Here is a 24,651-nt window from a genome sequence, read left to right on the forward strand (position 1 = left end):
ATTGAAATTAAAACATTCTAGTTCCTTCTTGGTGCTCTATTTTCCAGTACAGTGTCATGGATGTACAAGCTGTCCTTATATAAGGCTGAATGCTATATTTCTTCTATGTGGGGCTTCTACAACTGTTTTTAGGCCATAAAGGAGAGCATTACCTCTTTGTCATCATGCCGCCTGCGGATAATTTCTTCTGGAGTTTCCATGTAATCAACTGGTGCAAAATGCCTTGGTGATTCTGAATCTACTTCAAAACAACATAAGGAAGTTAAAATACAGATGGATTTATATAGCATAACCAGAAAGGAAAAAAATAGATATTTTTAAACAATTTGTTTCCATTATAACAGTAAGGATTCTCAATTGCCATTGACCAAATTGCCAATCAGATGTTGATAATTTATCCATTTTCATTTTTTTCCCTTTTGGGCTGTACATGTGAACAAAGATCCAAAAATAGGGAGAAAATAACGGTACAGGAAAGTGTAAAGACATAGAAGGACTTTGTAAAGAAAAGATTCGCTGCCATCAAAGAATGATTTGGCATTTTACTGTTGAGAAAAGTTTAATACACACACACGCACACACACACAACTAGACCTTGAGAAACTACTCCTTTAAAGCAAATCATCTGGGTTTGCTTTATAATTCCCATGTGTGTAAATGATACAGGACAAGAAATATCTCATGTTGAGATTCTTGCATCCCCAGAGCTGCTTGAGAGATAAACTGAACCTGATGTGATTAGAAAGGCAGCGGAAATCGTTTCTCAGAAGTGCAGCTGTTAACAAGTCCTGAACAAAAATGCTGAGCAAGACACGCAAAGGACGTTAGACACACTAGGGGAAAAAAAAAAAGAAGAGTCAGGGGATGCAAAGGTGAGGAGTAAAAATGCAAGGGTTGTGGAAGAAAAGGGGAGGAGAAAGGAAGCAAGAAGACAGATGAAGAGAAACTGGTAAAGAACACAAAAACCACCTCCTAGGTACGTCCCAAGTTCACTTTGCGGGTTGTTGTTTGTGTCCAGGCTGAGAGCATATGGAATAGGGTTCCCATTGTTTAAGGAGTCAGGAGTGTCAGCCCGGCCCATGAAGCTATCTCGGCTAGGTCCCATGGTGGGGAAGTAGCCAAGCCTTTCCACAATGTCAAAGGAAGACAGGCGCCTGGGGGCAAGAGGCCTGCTTCTGGAGAACAGTTGGTGCTGGGAGTGGTGACTCTTGTTTCCTACATTCCCCTGCAGCTGTATGGGCTCATCTGGGTTCTCAGGGCTGGGCACTGCCAGGCTTGCCAGGCAGTCTGGGGGTGGAGTTCTGCAGGATTTGTGTTGGAAGGGCTTTTTCAATCGAAATGGGAGTGGGCTCATTAGGTAGACATTTCTGGGGAGCATGTGCCTGTCCCCATAGACATCCCCTTTGGAATCAGGGTTCCTGGAGGCTTGCTGCTGTTCATGCCTTCGGATGGTAGTGAACCTGGTGTAGGAAGCTGGGCATGAGCCTTTGCATCTGTTGATTTTATGCTTCTGAGGCCCATTGAGGTTGCTGCTGCTGCTGCCACTGTCATTGGAGGCATTTGAGAGAAGATCTATCTCATCTGTGCAAGCTGAAAGTGTGTCCATAGGGATGGCGTCACTGACATCCGAAGCCGTGTCCTCCACATTGCTGCAGGAGAGGGAGGATTTGTCGGCCAAGCAGGCAGCATCCTTCTCTTCTTGGTGTGCTTTTGACAAATCCAGAAGAATCTCTGCAGAATATGCAGCACTCAGACAAATTTTAGACTGAAGAGAAGTGGTGGATTTGTTTTGTCCAGCGGAAAAGTCAAGTGAGGGCATTGATCGGGATCTCTGGATCAGCTGCTCGAAGGCACTGATACGGGAGGAAACAGTGTCTTTGGGGATCTGCTCTGAATCCTCTCGACTAAGGCTGTGCTCCATCTTGTCCTTTGCTTCATTCTCAAACTGAGATGCAATATCCTTCACGCTGCAGGAGGAGACTGTGTCCAAATGGATCCTGGAACGGTTGATCTGGTGCATATCTTTATAGAGCGTTGTAAACTCCATCCCACTTTTTCTGGAGGCAGGGAACAGGCAGCCTTTCCTAGAGTTGGTGCCATACTCCTGCAGGCTCATGGTACTGCCAGATTTGATGGCATACTCTTGCTTTGACTTCATAAAGATGTTTTCTATGCTTTCCCCTATATCTACCATGAAAGCCTTTTTATTATCAAACAAGGCAATAGAGCTACGAAGGTTTTCGCAGCTTTGAGCTTTCTCATGAGACAGCAAGATACCCGTCTTGTCCTGCACAAGAGCAGCTGGAGCTGCTAGTTTGGGTTTGAATTTAGAAGGGAGGATTTCAGTAATGCAGGCTTTTGCAGCTGATAAGGGCTTCTTATGTTTACATGCGTGACCTAACATACCGGTATGACTAGCGTTAAAGGTTCGGCTATTAACTGAAGAGGGTGCAGTCATATGAGCATTCCCACCTTTACGATCCACTGGTAAGCATGCAGAATAAAATAAATACAACCTGTTAGCTTAAGTGCTAGAAAGCTATTGAGAAAAGGAGAAAGAACATGCTTGGATGTCATAAAATGCACTTTAAAGAAACAAAATTCCAAAACAAAGAAAAGCAGGAAGAAACTGCAAAACAAGCCGCGCTTACAGGAGTGGGTGAAGTGCTGCTCATGTCTCTAAAATGAGAGGCTTGGCCAGAAGCAGATCTGGAGCACTTTGAAGGTACCCACCTAAAAAGTGCTAAGCATCGTCAGCTTCCAAGGAAGCTGTGGCACCATGGAAAAGGGAACTGAACTCTGGGCAGGATCAGGGTGTCAGCAAGAATGCAGAGGCACTAACATCGCAAAAATGGCTTTATACCAAGCCTGTAATCACACCTACTATGGTCTCACCACAGTGCTTGCCAAACAGCTTATTCCTTGGGAGGGAGAAAACAATCAGTGGCTGACTGTGCCAGCACAAGCACACCACATCAGCTGACCTTGCCCAAGAGATGCCTGGTTAGAGATTCCCCATACTAGGAATAAGCTGAGTGTCCTTCAGACAATGTGGCTGACCATGTTTGCTTTAAAATTCAAGGAGTCAGATCAGGACATAATTTTTTTTTTAAGAAGGATGCAGCCTGGTTTCAGCTTAGACTGCAGCTTTTAGGTCTGTTTCCAATTTGAGCTCGAATTCAAATGTCAAAATAATGATTCAGGTTCAATTGCAGTTTGGGGAAAAATAACTGAACAGATTTTTTTGTTCGGATCCAGTTTGACTCCCTGTCCTACAGGCCTGACAAAATGCTGAAAAACAGCTGGAAGATGGAGACAGAGAGACCTTTTTGGTGTGATGTACTATTTTTAGGGAGAGCAGTTCAGAAACCCAACACATTCCTTCTCCAGTCCTCTCCCCATCTCAAGCCATTTTTAGGTTGAAGTTGGCTCAGAGACACATTCCCCAGTACAACTCCCTGATGGGAGTCAGGCTCTTCCTTGTCCTACTCTTCTAGAGAGTCTGTGATGGGGGGAGGAAGGGGGAGGAGATAGATCTCTTCTGGCTCACAGTCCCAGAGCTGGCTGGTTCAGCCAGCAATTGCTGGTTCAGTGACCCGTGCATTCTCTGTACATCCCTGGCAGGCAGGTGGCTGTGGAGCACATGGCACCAGCTACACCAGGGTAGCCAGGCCAGCAGACTGGTGTGGCCTGCTGAGATACTGCAGCGGGAAGAACAGAAAAGGCAGGGAAGGGCTCTAGCATGGCAAGGCAGTGGGAGCAAATGGATTGCAAGGCCAGCCTAAGCTACCTCAAGGAAGAACATGAGGGTTTGGGGTGTGGTTGAGGTGCTGGATGGAGGGAGCTGGTCTCTCTTGGGAAGAGGAACCTGGATCAGTTAAAGGCGTCATGAAAAATATTGGCCAGTGTGGTCTGAGAGAAAAAAGGGCAGGAACACAGAGGATGGCAAGGAGGAAGGACAGCAAAAATCTCAACTGGCTTGAATAGGACTCTAAACCTTCCAGCAGTTTGCCCCATATCACCTGGCTTTTGACACTGTGCAGAATGCAGAAGACGTTAGTGCCCTGACCACCTACCTTTTGTGGAAGCAGAGCTTGAAGGTCGCTTGAGACCACTCAGTCCCTGGAATGGGATATCTCCACCTTCCAGTACACTCTTGTAAATCTGCCTTTCATTCTCCAAGGCAGCAGGGTCTCCCAGAGCTTGCTCTGACTCCCTCTTCACTGCATTGTAGTTGGGTGAATAGGTGGAGCTGGAATACACAAAAAAGGGGAGGGACACCAGGGGATCAGTTCTGTTTGCTGAGAGCTTTATGTAAAGTAAGGGAAAACCACACTTTTGAATCCAGAATAGACTATATATGAAGAACTGGTGCTGAATGAAGAGGTTATGAATATATTGTGATGTTCTAGGTTTGGCACTACAAAGCATTCTCCACCTGAGTTGAGGTGGAGCAGGTCAAGGCTCCACCTGAAAACCAGTAACAGGAAGGCACTCCTCTATTTTACAGATGAGGCAACAGTCAGAGCAGATGCATGATTTCTTTGCAGATACAAAGAAATTCATTGGTTAGCTGGAAGCAGCACAAATACCTTCTAGCTCCCAGTTCCTTTTCCTTAAACACTAGCCATGTCTGTCTCTTGCTTATAAAGTACAGCTGCTCAGGAGTTCACCTCAACCAGTTCAGCCTCCCAGTCAACACTACAGTTCAAGACTCCCAGTCAACACTACAGTTCAAGACTCCCAGAGCAACTTCTGAAGCCCATTAGTGAGGAACCATGCAGAGAAGCAATAGTACAAGGCTATAGACACTACTGTTTTAATTGCCAAAGAAATTCCCAGATGTGCAGAGTTCTGGTCGGCTTTGTCTCAGGCTTCTGCTACAGGGAATAAAAAACTCTGGACTCTAGGTCTACCATGCAGATATATAAACAGAATGATGTTAAAATGAGTACAATTTTAATTAAACAGGCTTTTAAAGACTGGAAATCTATTTCAAACCCCTTTTCTAGTCATGCACTGACACAAGTACGCTCACACATCTGATTTCTAGATTTCACTGTTTTCTCTCTAAAAGATTAACCAATAATGCCATGGTATAAATGACCTTTCAGGTGTAAAAACTTACTGAGCAATCAGGCAGACTATGTTTTCCTAAAAGCTAACCTCATCTGATACCAGTTCTTGTGCTCAACCTGAATAAGACTGAGTCTCACACAAAGCTATTCTGGGGCCAAAGCATGACTGCTGGAAAGTTTGAAAAAATAAAAATATACAGATTTGCCAATTAATAGAAATATTTGACATCCTGTTGTCCAAGAGTGATTCAAATTTAGGTGAATGTGGAAATGCTTGTGGTTATGCCTGCTTGTTGTGGATAAATTTGTACATGCATCTGTTTATTTTGGACAGACATTGTACTTCTGGGGTAAAGAGAAAGCTTTCAAACACATCAGAGGACTGGCTATGGAAGTGAAATTACACAATGTCTGGATCATAAAGATGATTTTAGTTTCCAGACAAGGAAAACCAGGTCATAGGCAGTCAAATTACTTTCTGGAGCAAAAGCTCATGAAAAGCACCACAAAAGGGGAAGAGAATACTGTCACTTTTTCAACCTAAACAATGCTCAAACAGGCCCACTGCTACAAAGCTGTTGTTTCCTATAAGGGTTATCCCAGTGCTTCTCTTTGTCAGGTACTTGAGGAAGTCCTGCCAGATGCTGCAGGGAATAATGACTGCCCTGAGGTGAGTTGTTAGCCTAGTTGTTAAAAAACAAAGGGTTAAAACAATCCTCTTTCAGCATACACCTGTGGGAGAGAGAGGAGGCATTTCACAGAATCCCTTTACCAGCTGCTTCCTTATTAATAAGGCCAGCAAGCAGTACTGTAGTAGGGCCAAAGCAGTCTGCAAGATCAGGTTTGGGTGAATGGAGAGAAGTGCAACACTCCAAAAATAAGACAATAAACTCCAGCGATCTTTTCTCCCTGCTCTCTAAAAGCAGGACAGGAAAGAGTGTGCAACTCCACTGGGCCTCCCTATTGTGTCCCATTCCCAGCATTCCCAGGTTGCTTCCTCTCCATTGGATCAGACACTGGCACTCCTGAATGTTTTGGGTGGCAGAGATAGTGCTGCCATGGGCAGAAACCTTATCAGTCATGGGCAAAAATAAGCTATTTATGCTAATCTCTGATTTGTCCATTTATTTTATTGCTCTCTTCCTACCAAAACAAAGAGTCATAGGAGCAATCAACAAGGTCCAGCAGCGTGTGAGTTTCCCAGCAGAATGAACCCAGACAGAAGGGAATTGAGTTGAAAGAAGTACAGGAGACCTCTAAGGCCCCCAGGGGGGCTATGAACACACATGGTATTAATGGGTATCTGGAAGAGAATTTGCCTTTTTTAACAAACCATCCTCGTAGAGGGGATCACTGTGCCTATGGACAATATTAAGTATTCAGTCCAATTACAAGGAGCAGCAGGCTCACAGTAGGAGTTGGCTCCATGGCTCGAATAACTCAGTACGACTCAGCACAGCTCAGCATCTTCCTCTGTTTTTTTTTTTGTCATGTGTTCCTTTTTAAGGAAAAACCAACTCATTTAGACAGAATATACTGCTTATTATATATTCCTCTGAAAAATCAGTGCCACGTTAGATCTTTGAGAAATATTGTTACTCCTACCACTGTTCCCTTTCTGGAGACTGGAAAATTATTGCCTTCCATCAGCAGCATCCTTTTGATCTGGTGCACATAACAGGGAATACCTAGCAGGCACCAATCTATCATACACGTCTAACAAACAATTTTCGTTTATTCCACACAATAATGTTACTTGCGTGAAGATACAGTCAATTTGCAAACTTCATCAAGATGAAGTTAAAGGTCTCTTGGGTTTTTTTTAAAGCCACTGCCTGGCACAATCAGCAAATCTTGTCTAGACAATGCAATCTCTCATGTAATCACTTCGAAATTCATTCAAGATCAAAGAGCAGATATTGTACCTGGACTCATCTAAAGCACATGTATAATTCTTAAGGTACATGCATTTGCCTATATCCATCCCCAAAAAATAAAGCCAACCCATTTCCAGTTCACAAAACCCTGTCCTACATGACCTCAGACTGCAAAAGAGACATCAAAAAGCAACTGAAAAACTTACTAGGAAGAATGGTCTGTGGAAGTTTCCAGAGGAGTAACACCTGCCGTATTCTGCAAAAGTCCAAACAAAGGAGTCATTGATACGCACTTACATGTGAGAAGAAAGAAAAAGGCTTGTTTAAGTAATTTTCCATCTATTGCTTGAATATTAGCCTATAGGAGACACTGGGGTTTAATGCAGTTTAAGCTGTCAGTGTCTTTGCAGAAAAGCAACGATTTCTGAGTTCCTTTAGGGCAGTGACAGGTTTTTAGCACAGCCGATGCCGATGCCTTTTCGCAGTGCCTATTCTTTTGTCTGCAAATGAGTCATTGTGAATAAAGCCAAAAGCAAGAAGAGATAACCAGCTGGGCCATGACCAGGAGACACATGCTCATAATTATTTCCCCAAGCTTTTCCCCCAGCCGGTCACTGCCCGCCTTTGCTTTAAAGGTGTATTACATTTCTGCAGCACAGTACATTCCTCAGCGTTCAAAAAAATATCAAAGCTCTAATAAGAAAAGCAACATTTCAGTTCAGTTTCCTTACTTAAGAGAAGCAATGCCAGCTGCACAGGTTCAATAGCAAAAGCCAGTTCTTATCCGCTTGCTTTAAATCCATCTAACACTTCCTAGGCACATTATTTAAAAATTGAAGACAATTTTAGCAGAAATGCTCTATCTGGTGTCCCCTCATATATGTGAGGATTCCCGTGTAAGAAGAAAAAGCAAATCTTGGGTTTGAAAAAGCAGCTTTTTCAAGTCCTGGTGAAATGCCGCAGCTTCAAAAAAAAAATCAACAACAGAAAAAAATAGAAAAAATGGCGTGCTACCAATTAATCTATCATTTCATGGTTCGAGTCCTGCAGACCCTCGAAGCAGCAGCTGCAGCTGACCTGCCCTAGAAGGCCACGACAAGGTGCAGTGTAAGGAAAATTGTGTAAAATCTCTTGGGAATATCCAAAATCTTGGGTAGGCGTGAGCTCCTAGCACAGAGCAGGGCTTGTATGAAGGGAGGGTAGATGGCAACACGCTTGAAAGGCACGAGATGATGACGTGACATGCCAACCAAGAATTTTAAGCTGATTGCTGCTGCCTATTCATGTGAAAAATAGAGAGGGTTTTTTTTGCAGACACTGAACTCTAAACCTGAAAGGGGGACTGAGGTGGGGGTGGGGGGCAACTGAAAGCAAATGGGGGAGAGAGGAAATCACTGTATCTGAAATGGATTTCAAGCCGGATTCTCAGCATCATGTTCTATTATTTCTGACAGCGACACAGCAAGCCATGCAGTCAGAACGGTCAGAGCCATTATTTATCCCAACCTCATTTAATAATCATCCAGCAGTGAATAGATTAGAGCAGAGAGTTTGGAAACAGGGATTGGCAGCATGAAAAGAATAGGAAATACCTTCTGTGGCTTTTTATGTGGCGCTTTATAAAGCTTCTCCATTTTTTCTAAATCTGCCTCTAACTCAGTCTGGTAGAGGTAGAGGTCTTTTTCTAGATCAGTCTGGTTAAAGAAGGAGAAGAAGAATGGGAAAATAATGCTTAGGGTTAGGGGAAACCAAAGGAATGTTAATTTTGAAAAAAAAAGCGAGCCTTTTTAATTGAAAAAAGGTGGAGGTGGTATGAACAATACACAGAAATTCACTAGCAATTAATCATGTTTCAATCATTACAGAGGAATTAAGAGATGCACAGGCCTGCTAGAATCTATTTCTACAAACCATAAAGTTATAAAACCCACCTGTAAGAAAAAAAAAAAGATACTGTAACAATATGCATTATGCTGTTAGTATAATTATCATTGCAAGTCAAGATAGCAAAACCACCACTCTAAATTACAGTTGATTATGATTTAAGAGTTGTTTATTAAATCAATTTACTAGCTACTTAATTGTTAGGCTAATGAGCTCAAGCCCAATTAAAAAAAAAATCACTCACAAGCACACAAAACCCAAGCAATGTTACAAAAAAAACCCCAAACAAAAACCCACATACACACATACATACGCGCTGGATGCTGTAGTGCATGAGACACAATTACCTTTCTATCCTCTCTAGTAAGGATAGAGCAATCTCCAGGAGTATAATCCCAAATCTTTTTTGGAGGCTGATGGAAAGCAGAGGAAGGAAATGAGGAAATGAAGATAAGGAAAGACATCACAGAGAATATGGAAACTGGATTAGAACAGAGGGGGAATACAATAGGGGATTTGCATCAACACTGAAAAGAAATTATAAAAAAAACCAACAAACCACAACAGAGAAAGAGAGAGAGAAAGACGGATAAATCTGCTACAGCACAAATACCAAGAAATCATGGGGGGTAAAAGGGAACATACATGCAGTCTGGGAGGGGTTATTTTCAGTAGTATGGGAGGAAATTTTTATTTTTGCAGGGTGCTCTGAAGATTTTTGGACTCTCAGAGGGAGCCCACAGCTGTTCGTTTAAGCATTCTTAACATAAAACCAAAACAAAATGGGGAAAAAAACACATAGTCATAAAAAGCATTTGTTTTGCTCATTCTTCTTTCAAAAGGAAAGGGTAATACAAGGGCCTTTGATAAAGAAAAGGGAAAATCTTTCCCACCTGCGTCAGACTACGAATACATACCATGTGAACAAATGGCTGATTTTCCAGTGGTGGCATTGTGGGGCAATGAGAATGCAGATTTGTTATTTTGTATTTCACTGGTTTGGAGGTTTGTTTGTGGTGATTTTTGGTGGAGACAGTGGCACACGTGAAAGTTTGGGAACTAGTTATTTAAAATTCATCCTACAGGTGAAGGTGCCAATTTCAAAATAGGATTTTCCTATTTGAATGCCCATGCAAATATCAGGTAGGATTATTCAAAGTGAAAGATCTTTGTCTTGACACTCCTATCCAAATAATGCCAAGATAGCATCCTCATTTCACCAGATATGCACCTCTCACTGATATGCTCATAGAGACTTTGTTCTTAGTTTGTGAAAAGTCTTTGAAAAGCCCAGATACTAATGAATATTAGTTGAAACTCTCAGCTGAGAGGCTTAGCCACTAGTTGGTCACAAAAATCTGGCCCTCCCATGACTGGAGTGAGCAAAGCTACAAAAAGCATGCTCTTTTGGCTGTGATAATGAAGCTCAGAGAGGCCTTTGCTAGCTATAAAAATCTGAGATGGCATCCTGAATTCAAGTGCCTGATGCCAAAAAAGTATTTAGAGAGTACGACATTCAGGAGCTGACATAGTTCTTGGGGAGCATGGCTGCACGGCTGTGGAGCTGGAGCAAGTTGACATGGGATATCATTTCAAGGCAAGTTGTAAGAAAGCAGCACTTAACAACAGTGCCTTGAGCAAGGCAGAGAACCTGTCACTAGAACAGATGCTCTGCTGAACACAAGAGGGATTGCTGGTGTAGCCTGAGATGCCCTCTTCCGAAATAAGGCCAAAGCTGCTTGACTAAAAGTACAAATCCACACTTCTAAGGAACAGGTATACCTCCACACTTAGAAAGGACCAAGGGCACAAATGCTTTCCTTTCTTTGACACATTTTCAATAAACTCATGCTAAGTCAAAGGACCATAGAGATGACAAACCTCCACTCATTGCAAAAGCATATAGCTATTAATTACGTGAGCAAAGATAAGTGGGTTTCTTCTCACTGTGCAAATCTTAAACCATGACAACTTGTAAAGGATTAAATCCTTATACTGACAACACTTAAAAGCCTCAGTGAGGTGAGATTTATCTGACTTCTACTGCCTAAAAATTAGGGGGTCTCATCTCCAGCATTGCTGTAGCTCCTTCTTTAGCTTAGGATGGAAGGTCCATAGCTATAAAATATAGTTTTCTGTGAAAGAATGGACTACCCAACCACTGTACATGTTTGCTTCTCAGCAAAAATTACACTATATTTCTATGATATGATTGGAGTGAGCACTCAACTCCAGGCAGCTACATTCCGTATGAGGAACTTTGACACTTCTGTCAGAACAAAGACTAGATTTAAAGAAAACCTGCTCTCTGGCTCTCTGGTGTTCATGTGCAGTTGCCTCTGAAAACAGTACTGAACCTTAAAACATATTTCTGTTTTGTTGTACATGCAGGGAAATCTCAGTAGCACTCAAAAACGGAATGTATGGGAATTTGACAACTGACCTCAAGGAGGAAGGAGAAGCAACAACCAACCACTATGCTCCAACACATGTGAGAGGCTGATATTGACTCCCTGGTGCAGTAAGAGTAGCTTATTAAACAGTATTTAGTAACGAACTTAATAGTGTTTAATCAGTAAGAACCAGGCCATAAAATGCTTTAAAATAATTTTTTTGCAGTAGCCATGACCACTGATGTGTTCCCTCCATCAAAATGTCCTTTGTCCTACTGAATAATTAAGCTTTGGTTCATTCTTTTCCAGAGGGGAAATCAAGGTGTCTTTTTCCCCTCTCTCCACACAGAGCAACACAGGTCCATTTGAAAAGAAAGCACACTGTTCTCAGACTCCTTTGGTTTCAGGGAATGGCAAGGGCTATTCAACACAGACTGATGCCCTCTATTTAGGCAATGGGCAGCTACATGCATAGGGAAATGATCAGGAAAAAGTGTCATGATCTGTTTATGGATAGCTGGAAATTACTGACTTACATTTTACAAGCCAGGGATAGGAATAAATGATTCCCCTTGACTTAAAGCTACCTCTCAGCTATCCTAGATCTTGTTAGGCAGAGGGAGAACAGAGACTTTGAATAATGAGAATAGGATATTATTTCTAACATTAACAACAAAAATGCAGTTTGAACTACGGTGTGTGAAAAAACATTGCCTTGTTGATACATGGTGCTGGAAGGTGGGAAATGTTTGCAAATGGCCTCAAAATCCTAAAAGTGGCCACAGAACAGCTGCTTTACATTAGTACCAGGATGACGTTACGTACAATCACATCTTTATATGAGTAAGACAGCTGTTTCGGGTTTAGGGCCTAGCAAAGAGATGTGACAATCATTAAAAAAAAAAAAAGTCAGGTTGACTTCATTGGTCATTGCAACTATCAAACTTACCGGTTTCCCAAACTCCAATTCCGAAAAGAATTTATACCAAGGTTCATTCTTTAAATCTATCTCTTCTGGGCTTATATCCCGAGTCTAAAGGAGTTGGTGATAGGGGAATGGAAGAGAGAGAAGGATAACATTATGCAAAGAATACACAGAAAGGGACTGTTAGAGATGCAGATCCTATGGTTTCCATTCTGAAATGTAGATATTTAGCCTTATAATTTGGCATTTCTATAGCACCTCTCTCATAAAGGCCATGAATTTCTTTGCAAACATCAGTTAAGCCTAATAGCACCATTGTGAGCAACATGAATATGAATGAATTGCATTTTACAGATCAGGAGACCCACACAGAGAGAGATTATGCAGCTTGCCCAGAGTCACAGGAAGACTCAATGGAAGAGCTGGGAGTCAAGGAGTCCTACTGTCAGACACTTTCATCAAGTCCAAAGCTGCATGTACTTTAATTTTTTTTTTTTAAATTGTCGTTTGGTTAAAAAAAGAGAGATTTAGTGAGACCTGAATCAGATACTGCATCTTTAACAGCACATGAATATGTGAGAAACCCTGTTCTATACACTGCAAACAGAGTGGAAGGTGGTTTTCTAAATCAAATGAGACACAAGTCAGAGAGAGCGCATCCTGAAAGATCTCTGAAGGGATGGATAGAGCGACAATATTACGTTTCCTCACAAATAAATGTTAAAGTATCAGACAAAATTACAGTGAAGGAAAACCAGACAAGACAGAAAACAGTACAGCTGAAAAGGAAATTCCCTTTTGCTCATACCATCTGTTTTAATGAAACAAAAAAAGTTGAAATTGTTGTAGCTGTTTAAAAACACTACTAGTAGGGTAAGAGAATAAAAGTCCATTGCTGAAGCTTATGAAATGCCACTCCCCAAAAGATATCTAGCTAATTTTTGCATTTCAGTACATCTAGTCTTAGACATCATGGATCTTGGTGCATTAAAAATATAAACACATTATGTCTGATGTGCTAGTGTGATCCCAAGCACTCCATCACAACGAGCAATGAGCCACACAGATGCACCGTGTGTCCCATGGAAATTGTTCTGTGATGGTGTTACTGAGGCAGCTGACAACAGTGCTGGACTTAGATGTCCCAGACTCTGACACAGCCATTAGCATCACAAAAAAGTCTCTGGGACAAGAGCTCAGGATTGATGCTGAATGAGAGGCAATGCTTCAATCTGTAAGATAAATAGTTACATCGTGTTTGATGCCTAATAGCCTGGAGAATCATTTGGCTATTTCTTAAAGGCAGAATAGAATCAATGCCTCCATTTTTTTTTTACTGCACTCCAACTAAAAGCACTCATCTTCTTCTATAATTGCCTTTACATTAAAACAAAGTGCACTGATGTCAACAGGAGGTTCTTCGTTGATCTGAAATAGTTTTTGGGTTGGGATTCTGATAGTCACAGCTAGGAGATTACTAGGAGATATCCACAAATCTCCTGCACCCTTCTTGAAAGATCTAGTCACTAACCACTACTGTTATATTTAATGAGACTGATGGAGACTGTGAAGACCTTCTTTCTTCTGTGATCTATGGCTTTAAATTAAAGCTCATAAAAAACATTGGAAGTAACACAGCTATCACATTCATCTTGGTTTTGACGAGCTCTGTACAACTTTTCTCAATTATGCTGATGATGGTCCTGCTTGTGGCTTATAGACTCTGAGTCCACAGTTCAGTTAAGTGTCTGATGAAGTCTGAACACGTAAACAGTGCCACTGGTGATGACAGACCTTTTGCAAATGCTTAAGTACACAGATGAAGCCAGCCTTTTGCCACAAGTTTTAATCTTGTCTGTTTACCGTGAGACAAAATTGCCGCTTAAGTCAGCAGAAATCTTGTTCCAGGATGGACTGCAGGAATGGAGTTGTCATACCATGTTCAAACCACTCCTCACTGGCACTTCTCTAATGGGCTGAGGCAATGCCCAATAGTATCAAGAGGGAGTCATCCACAGCCTATTTCAATAGGCACTAGGATCATGCTCCCATAAGGAGCAACTTTGTTGAAGTCAATGAAGGGACACAGGTGTGAAAAGAAGTTGGTTGCAGGATCTTCAAAAAGTGATGGACCTCGATTGCACTTGGAAGGAAAAAAGAAAACCCACCAAAATACTAAGGAGAAACATCAGGTCCCAGATTAGATTTGATTCTTACATTTCTATTGATTTAAATTGCTATTCATTCTTATGTAAAATCCTTGGCAGGTTTTCCAGGAGCATTCCTTTACCTACTTCATGCATAGATCAGTGCTTGAGCTGTTAAGGCACAAAGTCCAGTTTACATTTTGAATCTCACATGCAATTAGCACTTCTAATTGAATCCTTCAAATTAATGCCTATATAGAACTATATCTTTATGTACCAAACTTGCTATACACTACCAACATCATTCAGTATTTTCCAGCACTTACAGTGTCACACTTGCACCACTGATGGACATCTTAAATGATCTGTGGTGATTTACACAGGATTGGTTGATGAGGTTAGCATTACCTTTCTGCCCTGTCTTTTGTCAAGTGTTCTCAGCCAAGGCTGCAGGAAGAGACTTTTTTATGTCCCCTAGCTGTCACAATTCACAGCATTGCTTACTAATTTCATACTCAAATTGGTAACAGCTTGCTTAATACGCTAGGTTACCTTCTGGCATAGTTGGGGAGCTAGCTCCCTTTCAATCCTGCCACCCCTGCCACAGAAGTGGTGAGATCCAACTGAGGAAGAAAGCACCCCAGGGGAGATGGCCATGTCCTAATGCACCTCAGAGGCATCCACTGAGGCACATTATAAGCATTCTAAAAACTAATTCAGTATTTAAAGCATCAGAGGAACAAAGAAACTGAACCTGCCTGCTCTGTTGCATAATGCCTTCAACCTTCCTGCATCAACTAATGCTGTGCCCTAGAAAAAGTACAGCTGGCAAAACAGCTGCTGAAGAGGTCACACTGTCAAACATGGATTAAAAACTAGGGTTAGTGATCCATACTTAACATGGAAAACAACACGTCCAAAAGGAAAGAACCTCTCAATCCCCCTGGATTTCACTCTATAGAGAACAAAAATGTTAGGAAGTTATGCAGAACAGTTTTCAAAATCTATCACGCGAGCACTGCAACGTAAGCATAAGGAATCCCATCCGAACAGAACCAGACAAGCATTTGGAGAGTATTTCATAATCGCAGGGTAAAGCCACAAACTAGGATAAATCAAACATTACCATCTTTTCATTGTTCAGAACGGAGGACTTTCCTGGCTGATAGTCATAAATGCTCCTGGGTTCTGCACGATATTTTCTGGTGTCCACCTTCTTGTCTGGAGGTTCCCAGTCCGTCCTGAGAAAAAAGATCAATTAACCCAAAATTCTGTGGTTTCTATGGAGACAAACACTTCATTTTGACAGACACTTTTCTCCATTAATTATGGTTTAATCAGGGTACATTTTTAATCTTGAAAAGGCGTCTGTTTCAAGAGGAGCAGTTCAGATAGGGCTCTGGACATATATTTTTTATCTATAGCAGGCAGAGTTTGATACAGCTCAGCTGCTGAAACCATTGGAGCAGAGGGGGGTTATTCCAAGTACTTTCAATAAACTTTCAGATTTCCAAATCTGTCCTCATTGGAAATAGCTTAATGATGGGCTTCAACTAAGCTCAAAAATATGAACATGTCTAAACTCTGAGCAGAACTCAGATTAAATCTCTTTTGCTAAACTTCTTCATTTTAGCCACATTACTGATTACTTGACTACCACTGCTCTGGATTCTGGGAGCACTCTGGAGTCCAAGAGGAAGTCTCTTCTAGAGACATGAATGAATTCTCTCAGACTGGTATATCTAAAGATGACTAAGAACAGTCCACTGATTACCCAAACCACTAAAATTCTGTGCAGTGCCTACACTGGCATAGTTCAGACAACAATAGTTACAAAGCATTCAGGGTCCATATCCTACAATGTCCAGCTGTTCTGAAAATTAATATACTCAAACACCTCATGCAGAAAAACAGAAGCCCCCACAAACCCCCAGAAATCAGGCCATTTAAGATGGTAAACTAATTTTGATTTTGCTCCTGACATGTTCTCTTTGATGGGCAATGTGTATGTGGATTCATGTCACCTATCATTCACTAAACAAAAGGGAGGCATCTAACCAAAGCTGCTGCTCCACATTTCCTCTCCCTTACCCTACTGATCTGGTTAGGATAGGAACAAACAACTGAGTTTGAGAGCCCAAACTCTCTCCACTGGCTGATGAGAGACAGAGACAACCAATTTAATTTTTTTTCTTTCTAAAGTAAGGCAAGATGACAGCCAAAATGACTGGCTTACAAACACTGTACTAATTTCAACAAGGCTGATTTTTGCTATCCAGAATAACTTGATTCCTTAAGATTCCAACCCCAGAAAAAATTCTCCCTACTGAAACACTCATTTGCCACTAGATAATAGGAAGCATTAATTATTGTAATCCTTTCACTTGCAAGAGTTTTCTCAGAGGACAGACACTATGCCTTGAATTCCTGTGTCAGGAAGACATGTTCTATCAGTAAATTTTGTCTCCTGATCTGGCGACCTGAGATGCTCACTAAATTAGCAATCTCAAATTTGCAGCTCATTTGCAGCAAGGCAGCAAGTGAAAAACATTAAGAGCCTATGGAAGTTCATGAAAGAGTAAGGCGCAGTTCAAGAGCTGGGAGAATTCAGCAGGATATAAAATATTCATTGCTCATTCTGCTTTCCCTTCATTTGGTAAGTGCATTCATTACTGTTACAAAAAGGTATAAAACACATGATAATAAACAAAGCAAAAAAGTCATCCTGAAAGATCATAAATGACACTGCTAATTAGAACCTACTTCCAGTAAAGTTCATGTGGGTGGAACCTCTCAAAGATGAAAAATGTAACAAAGTTTTTATCAAGGTTCAACGTAAATCCAAATTTTGCTTCTCCGCAACTATGTCTACTTGCTTGTATTCTGACGTGACTTCATAGTATCACACTGAGCCAAGAGTTTCCACTGTACCCATGTGGTAGGCACTGTACAGGCATGACACCCAAGGAAACACTCCTCATCCAGGCAGGAGACTATGCAACAAGCTGTGTGATGTCTGATAAAAAAGACAGACAGAATGGGGGACTGGGCTATGACGAGGAAGGAGTTCACTGCTGCCTAGTAGAAGACTCAGGGTAAAAACTATATATCCAATTTCCCAAAAAAGTTTAACTGCAGTAGTGGACCTAAAGCTTCCACTTTTGTCCCCTTCCCATTCACAGCTTTCAGATATTCTTCCAGTATGTATCCATATGTATCTCTGTTCAGGTCACCTTTCTGGGCTTGATTTCAGTGATGAAGTACGGTTTGGCAGTGGCAAAGTGGCAGACCTCTTTACAACCATCTCTGAATCAATATTGTCCATCTCACTCTTGGACCGGGGAACTGAAAGCTGGGTTCTGCCTGCATGATAAGTCAAAAATAGGAATATTGGTGAATTGGATAGGAGGCAAATAAATACATACTTTACATGCCTTTTCTGTTTGACAGATTAAACAAGACGTGAATTACTTACTGTCCTCGGAATAGGAATAACGAGGAGAGTATGAATCAGAATCTTCATCTGAAAGACAAAAGCATTTTGCACGTGAGCTGAAAAAGCCCCAAAGAAGAAGCACCAGAGACCCTTTCATTTTCTCTACTACTACATTCACCATAATTTGAGTGATATGCCCAATACTTACCACAGGGAGAGGATCCTAAAAAATAAAAACCCAATGAGGTTTAAATTGCATTTAAATATAATTCCTAGATTGGATATAAATATTAACATACTACTTAGACTAATACTTTTCTCCAGGCTCTCTAAGCGCTTTAGAATCTAAACAATCTCTTTTTATCACAAAACTCCTGTACATCATGGATTGTACACTTTATTAAAAGCTAAAATGAGATACACTTTATTAAAAGCTGAAAGATAAACAGAGGATCTAAAAGCCACAGTATATGATTAAAATAACTCATTAGGTGCTAGACACAGAAATAGAGCTGAGGACTCCTGCTCCCAATTATATATGATAATTGCTGGGACACCTTTCTTCTATTAACTTGCACACCAAGTTGAAGCATAGTCACTGACTCAGATGATCTTTTAGGCACAAATGATGTTTCTGGCACAAGACACACACATAAACCTGGGCCAAGTGACAGTTCTTGTTCTGAAGAGCTTATAATAGCAAAGATGTATGGAATGTGTATAGAGATACTAACACAGCTCTAAAAGAGCGAGGAATGACATCAGTGTAACCGAGTGGTGTGGTCTGGCCCCCATGCTGAACAACCTTCTCTGTTCGACAGTGACAGTGCTACACTGCATCAACACAGCAATGTCCTTTCCAGGACACAGCTGCTACCTTGGGCCATGGAACCACATAATGCCTTATTCAAAGATAACATGGTACTGTAATGCACAACGCAGATGTGCCCAAAAAGAAGGGAGGGTGGCAGCATCACCACCTTCTACTCTACAGATTATGGTCAGGGAAGACTTCTACTTGACAAAAAACCTAGTGGTATCCTTCCACCATCTTAAACAGGCTTTGGAATGAATCCTCTGTGAATTGCAGGTAGAAGCAGGGGGAGTTGCGATCAGTCCTGAAAACTGGACCCATAGGTCCCTTTCTCTGCAGACGAGGATTAAAACTTGCAGGGATGTGTGTATGAGAGACATGTACAGGACTTCCAAGGCAAAATGCATGAAAGTACAATGCAAGGACTACTCTACTCTCACTGGTGTAGCCTCACCTTGAGTACTGTGTGCAGTTTTGGGCACCACAATATAACAAAGACATTAAGCTATTAAGAGAATATCCAAAGGAAGGCAACCAAGATGGTAAAGGGCCTTGAGGGGAAGCCTTATGAGGAGTGGCTGAGGTCACTTGGCTTGTTCAGCCTGGAGAAGACCAGACCTGAGGGGAGACCTCATCGCAGTCTATTGCTTCCTCACAAGAGGAGGTGGAAAGGCAGGCGCTGATCTCTTCACTCTGGTGACCAGTAACATAACCCAAGGGAATGGCCTGAAGTTGTGTCAGGGGAGGTTTAGGTTGGATACTAGAAAAAGGTTCTTCACCCAGAGGGTGGCTGGGCACTGGCACAGGCTCCCCAGGGCAGTGGTCCCAGCACCAAGCCTGACAGAGTTCAGTGCTCTCAGGCACATGATGTGATTACTGGGCTGTACTGTGCAGGGATAAGAGTTGGACTAAATGATACTTGTGAGTCCCTTCCAACTCAGAATATTCTGTGATTCTGTGACTGTAAAGAGAGCTGTGAGCAAAAGTATTAGTAATATCCCTGTGAAGAAACCACTAATGTGACAGCGATAAAAAGACAAAAAAAAAAAACCAAAACGATGACGGTAGAATGAGGTAGATAAAAGAACATTCTAAGAAAGTGTTATGTGAATTTAGTGCTGCCAATCAACAGATTGAAACAATTTCCAAATTTTCTATCAAGGAGAATATCAATCAGCTACTAAAGCCAATCTCATCTGCTGGAAAAAAACAATCTGGCTAACACAGTTGACCTGAAATTGCACTCAAGCCTTAATCAGGCCTTTAAGGGAGGCTCAGGGAAGTCTTAACTTTAGCCTCTCTTCTTTAGTTCTCTTGGTGAATTAATCAGAAGGTTTAAGTTCCAAAAAGATGGTTATTGACTCTGGTGTGCTTATCATAACCTTCAGGCTTAAAAAATAGAAAAGGTCAATTTTCTGGCCAATTCCTGTATTTTAAACCCTAATGACAGAAAACAAATATTTATATTATATTGAATTGTTGACAAAATTGACTGGTATTCTTATATATGTTTGTTTTATTCAGATAGCAAAATACTTGGTAAATCACAAAACTCTCAGTCCCTACCAATACAGATGAACAAATGTCTAAAACTATCTTCACAACCTTTCATTCACCTCTAATAATCTTATTTAGTGCTGGTGGTCAATAAAAAATAATTTGATTTACTTACTTGAAGAGAAATATCAATATTTATTATAGCTCATCATTCAAACAAAAAAAAATACAATAAAAAATGCACTTCAAATAATTGCTATTTTCCAATTTTTATTATTCTAATATCTACAATAATAAGGAGAACAGGTATGTTTTGTCTCTGACTATGTTATCAAGAAGAATGTTTACATTTCTTTCCTTTTGACAGCAAGAAATACTGAAACACAGAAATCTGGAATGACTTGATAACATTAAAAAGTAAATCAGAAATAAACATTAAAACAAACATCTCCTGTCTCTCAAAGCTTCATTCTATCTGTGGGACCCTCCTTAATGGAGCAGGGTATCAACAGTTTGTCATTTTAAAACCTAATTCCTTTAAAGAGAAGAGGCTGTTCCCTTGCAGAACCTAGAGAATCTGCATGGTTGGGTTTCTAGAGACTCTAAATATACTTTAGAGGGGAGCCCAAATCTTGATATTTCTAGGAGATCCTATGCATCAATCCAATCTGACTCTAATTGTATGAAATTGAGGCTCCCACTCACACTCCAACTCATCTACATCATCAAATATTCCTTACCAAGGAAAGAATCCAAGCAAATATTAGAGAAATGTTTCTCAATGTATTGAGAATAAAAAATAAGTGTTAGGTCCAATAAAGTTTCAACTACCTAAACAGCAAATAACTTTCATATGCACATTTGTAACTGCACAGGAGACATTTATGGGAAATCAGACTCTTAATATATTATCATAGTAGGTTTTGCAAACTATGTTAGTTCAGGCAAGTAAAATAAATTTTCAAACCTCATTATGAACAAGGACATTTTCTCTGTAAAACTCCTTTATCCATTAATAACTGAAACTGTTTCTCTCTCATCCATACCCACATAACATTCTGCTAATAAAAAATAACTTACACTGTATTATGATTTGCAAGACAGGACTCTTCGCCTAATAGGTTTTACCAAGAAATTATCAAGTATCTTAGATACCTGTATTACGCTTTGTCCAGGTTCATTTTAACAGTGTAATGCACCTTACATCTCCTTGCCTTCTTTGAGCATCTCAGCTCATATTATATGCTTTCTTCTTACACAATCCCAACCAGATGTTTAATATGAACATTGAATGAAATGGTTAATTAACAGTCTCACCAGGGTTGGCTTGAGGCACAGGCTAAGTAGGCAAGTTCCTACATTGCAGGATCTAAAGTGTCACCAAAGCACCAAGTCAACAAGTTTGTCACCAACAACTTTCCCAATCAGGAAATGTCTGTACGCCCAATGTGTGCAGCAGATTCCATTGTTTCTCATATATAAGTATTTTGCACAGTTACATGATTAACACTGCAGCAGATGCTATTTCCTCATCCCTGAAACATGACTGCAAAGGATTCTGATTTGAATATGAAGTTAAGAGGAATCTGCTGAGCACATGAAGAGATAAAGACAGTGTTGTTTCAAGTTGTGAGATATGCTGATGAGACCTTCAAACTCTGTCCTTGCCTAGATATGCCAAGTGCACCTAAGGCCAGCCCTGAACCTATGTTACCAAGATATGTTTATTTTAAAAGACTATACTGAGGGACCGATCCAAAAGCCACTGAAGCAAGCAGCCTTTTTACCAATAGGCTTCAGTGACATTCTGGATCTGGCCCTAACACTGTTAATATTAAAAACCAGAAGCAAATAGTTAGCGAAATTTATTGATCTGAAAGGAGGGGGAGAGAAATCTCAGTTAAACATCTTTATATGTAAGTCAGCAATCTAGACATGTTAAATAATCACCGCACGCACAACTGATAAGCGCATAAAACCAAGCAAACCCCAAGTCTGTAGCATTAGTCAAATACCAGTTACAAAGCCAGAGGAGCACTGCAAAGCCAAAAGGGCATCATACAGTCAAGGCATTGCTTAGAGTGCAGCAAATCATTATGAGGCAGCACAACGCTCAGCAACTAGAAAAAACTCGGGGAAGAAAATAAATGGATAAGGCAGCATTTGTGCAGAAAAATATATATGGACCTTTATGATTACCTTCAGAGATAGGACTAGGTGTAGACGCAGGAAACTGGTATGTAGGAGAGTAAGGATTGTCTTCTGCAGCAGAGAAAAGCAGTGGATTTTGAGACTATCCACAATGAAGTGGAGGTTCTGCTTCATCCCCCAATTTCCTATCACTATATGATTTTATTGCCTACTTTAATAACACTAGTGTAGATGGCATCGTACTTTAAAAAAAGATTAATGGATTAGCAAAGATTTAGTTATTTTATGCATCACATAAGAAGATATACTGGGCATAACTGAATTTCCAGCCAGTGTAATGTAACACATGGGTAACAGAAAGCTAGAACCTGAATCTAGTTACTATTAGGGTGCTATAGTACAGTTAACTCAAAGCACAAGACAACAGATACTCTGACTAAACTTCTGGTACCTTCAGTTTTTTGCTGGATTTCAGGAAGTTCAGGAAATATGTAGGTAGGGCAATAAGGGTTTTCTTCAGGAGTGTCTAAGGAGAGGAACATGATTTGCAAAAAAGAACAAAGAGGACAGATTTAAAGGGGAAGAAGGGCAAGACAAGAATCCATTCAAGCTGACTGCAGAACAGGCCCTCTCGTGCTGATCTTCTAGCATGACATAACCTAGAATGCCTCTTTGCTCACTGCTGCCTTGCATGTCTGGGCCTTGTGAGAGACCCTGAAAGCCAAGGGAACTGAACTCATTCCCCTCCATCTGAGCATGGGCTCTGGCTGAGCTGAAGAACCTCTGTTAGGAGCAGTAGGATTAGGAAACAATTCAACTCCTCCTCATTCCATCCAATATAACACAGCATTTAATTATGCATAAAGCTCATCATGAAAGCACCTGCAGCACCAAATACAGCTCCAGTTTTGCATGCTCTACATTTTATTATATAAGCACAGATCTGAACTGCTTTTGCCTGCACATCAGGCTGTTCAGAGGGTTCAGTTTGCAAATGCTATTGAAACCATTTCTCACACAGAAGAAAAATCTGAATGTATCAGCAGTCAGGCACAGAAGTGCCCCAAGGTGGGAATCTCCTGAAGCGCACCACCACAAAGTTAGCAAATTCTCACCACAATTCCAGGTTTTGAAAAGAAAAAGCTTAAGGTTTTGAAAAAGCAGAGTTCAGATTCCAAACTCATCAAAAATCAATGGAAACCTTTCCATTAGTTTCAGTGAACTTCAAATCACTTTGTTGTGCAGATATTAAAGCTTTACAGTGTAAAAAGTTTTCTCTTATGCACAGAGGAGTTTTAGGAATAACCTAAGTGTGTGGGATGGGGTTGTCTGCTAAAACAGGAGTTCAGGAATCTATTTTCTCTAATTATGGAATTATTATCATCCTTCTGGTCTCAAATAGTACACTTGATTTCATGAGGGCACTACAGTTCATGTTTCAGAACAACTCAGACCTTTCTTTGGACTTCACTGTTCTCTCACCTTTGACTTCAGAGATTTTAAATACATTAGTTGAGTTTTGTGGTGCAGAGCAAACATTAGTTAACATAAAATGCTTTTATTTAACATCCAGTACAATTCTTCACATGAATGAAACAAAATGTCATCAAGGTGGTCTTTTAAAGTAAATAAAAACCATCTGTGCTACAGTACCTCTGTTTAGCTTGTGGATCTGTTTGAACATCGTCTTGTACCAGTCCTTCGATCTGTCTGTATTCTATTGGAAAAATGAAAATAAATCATCACAACAATGATTTCTACCAGCCTTTCAAAGTTATTACAAATCTTCCAGAAACGAAAAAGGTTTACGCTCTGCTATGTGAAGGCTATATGATGTTAATACTCCGAAATATGAGTGATTTCCCTCAAGATGCACAATCTCATATGGTAACAAAGCTATAGGTTTCACTCAAGTTACTAATAAAGTACAAACTTTGGAGAGGCAGGTTGTAACCTCTATAGAACTGCAGATTGTGTGGAAGGTTTTGCATATTAATCTGATTTGACATCTAAAATTAGGCACCTTGCCCATTTTAGTTATACATACCAATTTCCTAAGTATTCAATGGACAGTTAGAACTGTTTAGTGTTCAATTCACTCCACATAACAGTTGTAAGAACAGGTTAATAATTTTTTTCATAATTTCCCCTGAACATTGAAAGAACCTAAAAATGTTGTATAAGAGAGATATCTGCCTTTAAGATGGCTAAAATGAGACAAAACTCTCCTTCAGCTGATAGCTGTGAAAGAAACAGAGGAGCAGAAAACAGTATTTTCAAATATTATGAGAAGAAATATTAATTTTTAATTTTCTTTCCCCCTGAGGCAGCTGAAATAGGTCATTGATAGCAAATGGAATCATTCATCATAAAATACATTGAAACTAGAATTCTATCTTCCCTTACATCTCTGCATCTTTAGTGAATTCCCTCGTCCTAAGGCAGGCAG

General features: G+C 40.6%; 1 protein-coding gene across 9 annotated transcripts in view; it reads right to left on the bottom strand.

Annotated features, from left to right (window-relative positions):
• SORBS1 (sorbin and SH3 domain containing 1) overlaps positions 1–24,651 on the bottom strand; it is a 77,917-nt gene that overhangs the window by 21,040 nt on the left and 32,226 nt on the right. For 4 of the 9 annotated variants that reach the window (XM_027700045.1, XM_027700052.1, XM_027700046.1 and 1 more), the window contains 12 exons: positions 23,856–23,919; positions 22,654–22,728; positions 22,251–22,313; positions 17,780–17,827; positions 17,538–17,667; positions 15,431–15,545; positions 12,182–12,265; positions 9,187–9,252; positions 8,548–8,649; positions 7,162–7,211; positions 4,077–4,252; positions 153–238 (listed from right to left, as the gene is read on the bottom strand). In XM_027700045.1, the coding sequence (XP_027555846.1) occupies positions 153–238; positions 4,077–4,252; positions 7,162–7,211; positions 8,548–8,649; positions 9,187–9,252; positions 12,182–12,265; positions 15,431–15,545; positions 17,538–17,667; positions 17,780–17,827; positions 22,251–22,313; positions 22,654–22,728; positions 23,856–23,919 (1,059 nt within the window). Of the gene's footprint in view, positions 1–152; positions 239–969; positions 2,485–4,076; positions 4,253–7,161; positions 7,212–8,547; positions 8,650–9,186; positions 9,253–12,181; positions 12,266–15,430; positions 15,546–17,537; positions 17,668–17,779; positions 17,828–22,250; positions 22,314–22,653; positions 22,729–23,855; positions 23,920–24,651 lie in introns of all 9 variants that reach the window. The other 5 variants (XM_027700048.1, XM_027700053.1, XM_027700051.1 and 2 more) reach the window with 3 other exon arrangements.

The sequence above is a fragment of the Neopelma chrysocephalum genome, unplaced genomic scaffold (genome assembly GCF_003984885.1).
Source record: "Neopelma chrysocephalum unplaced genomic scaffold, ASM398488v2 Primary Assembly neopelma1_143, whole genome shotgun sequence".
In the NCBI taxonomy this organism is placed as follows: domain Eukaryota; kingdom Metazoa; phylum Chordata; class Aves; order Passeriformes; family Pipridae; genus Neopelma; species Neopelma chrysocephalum.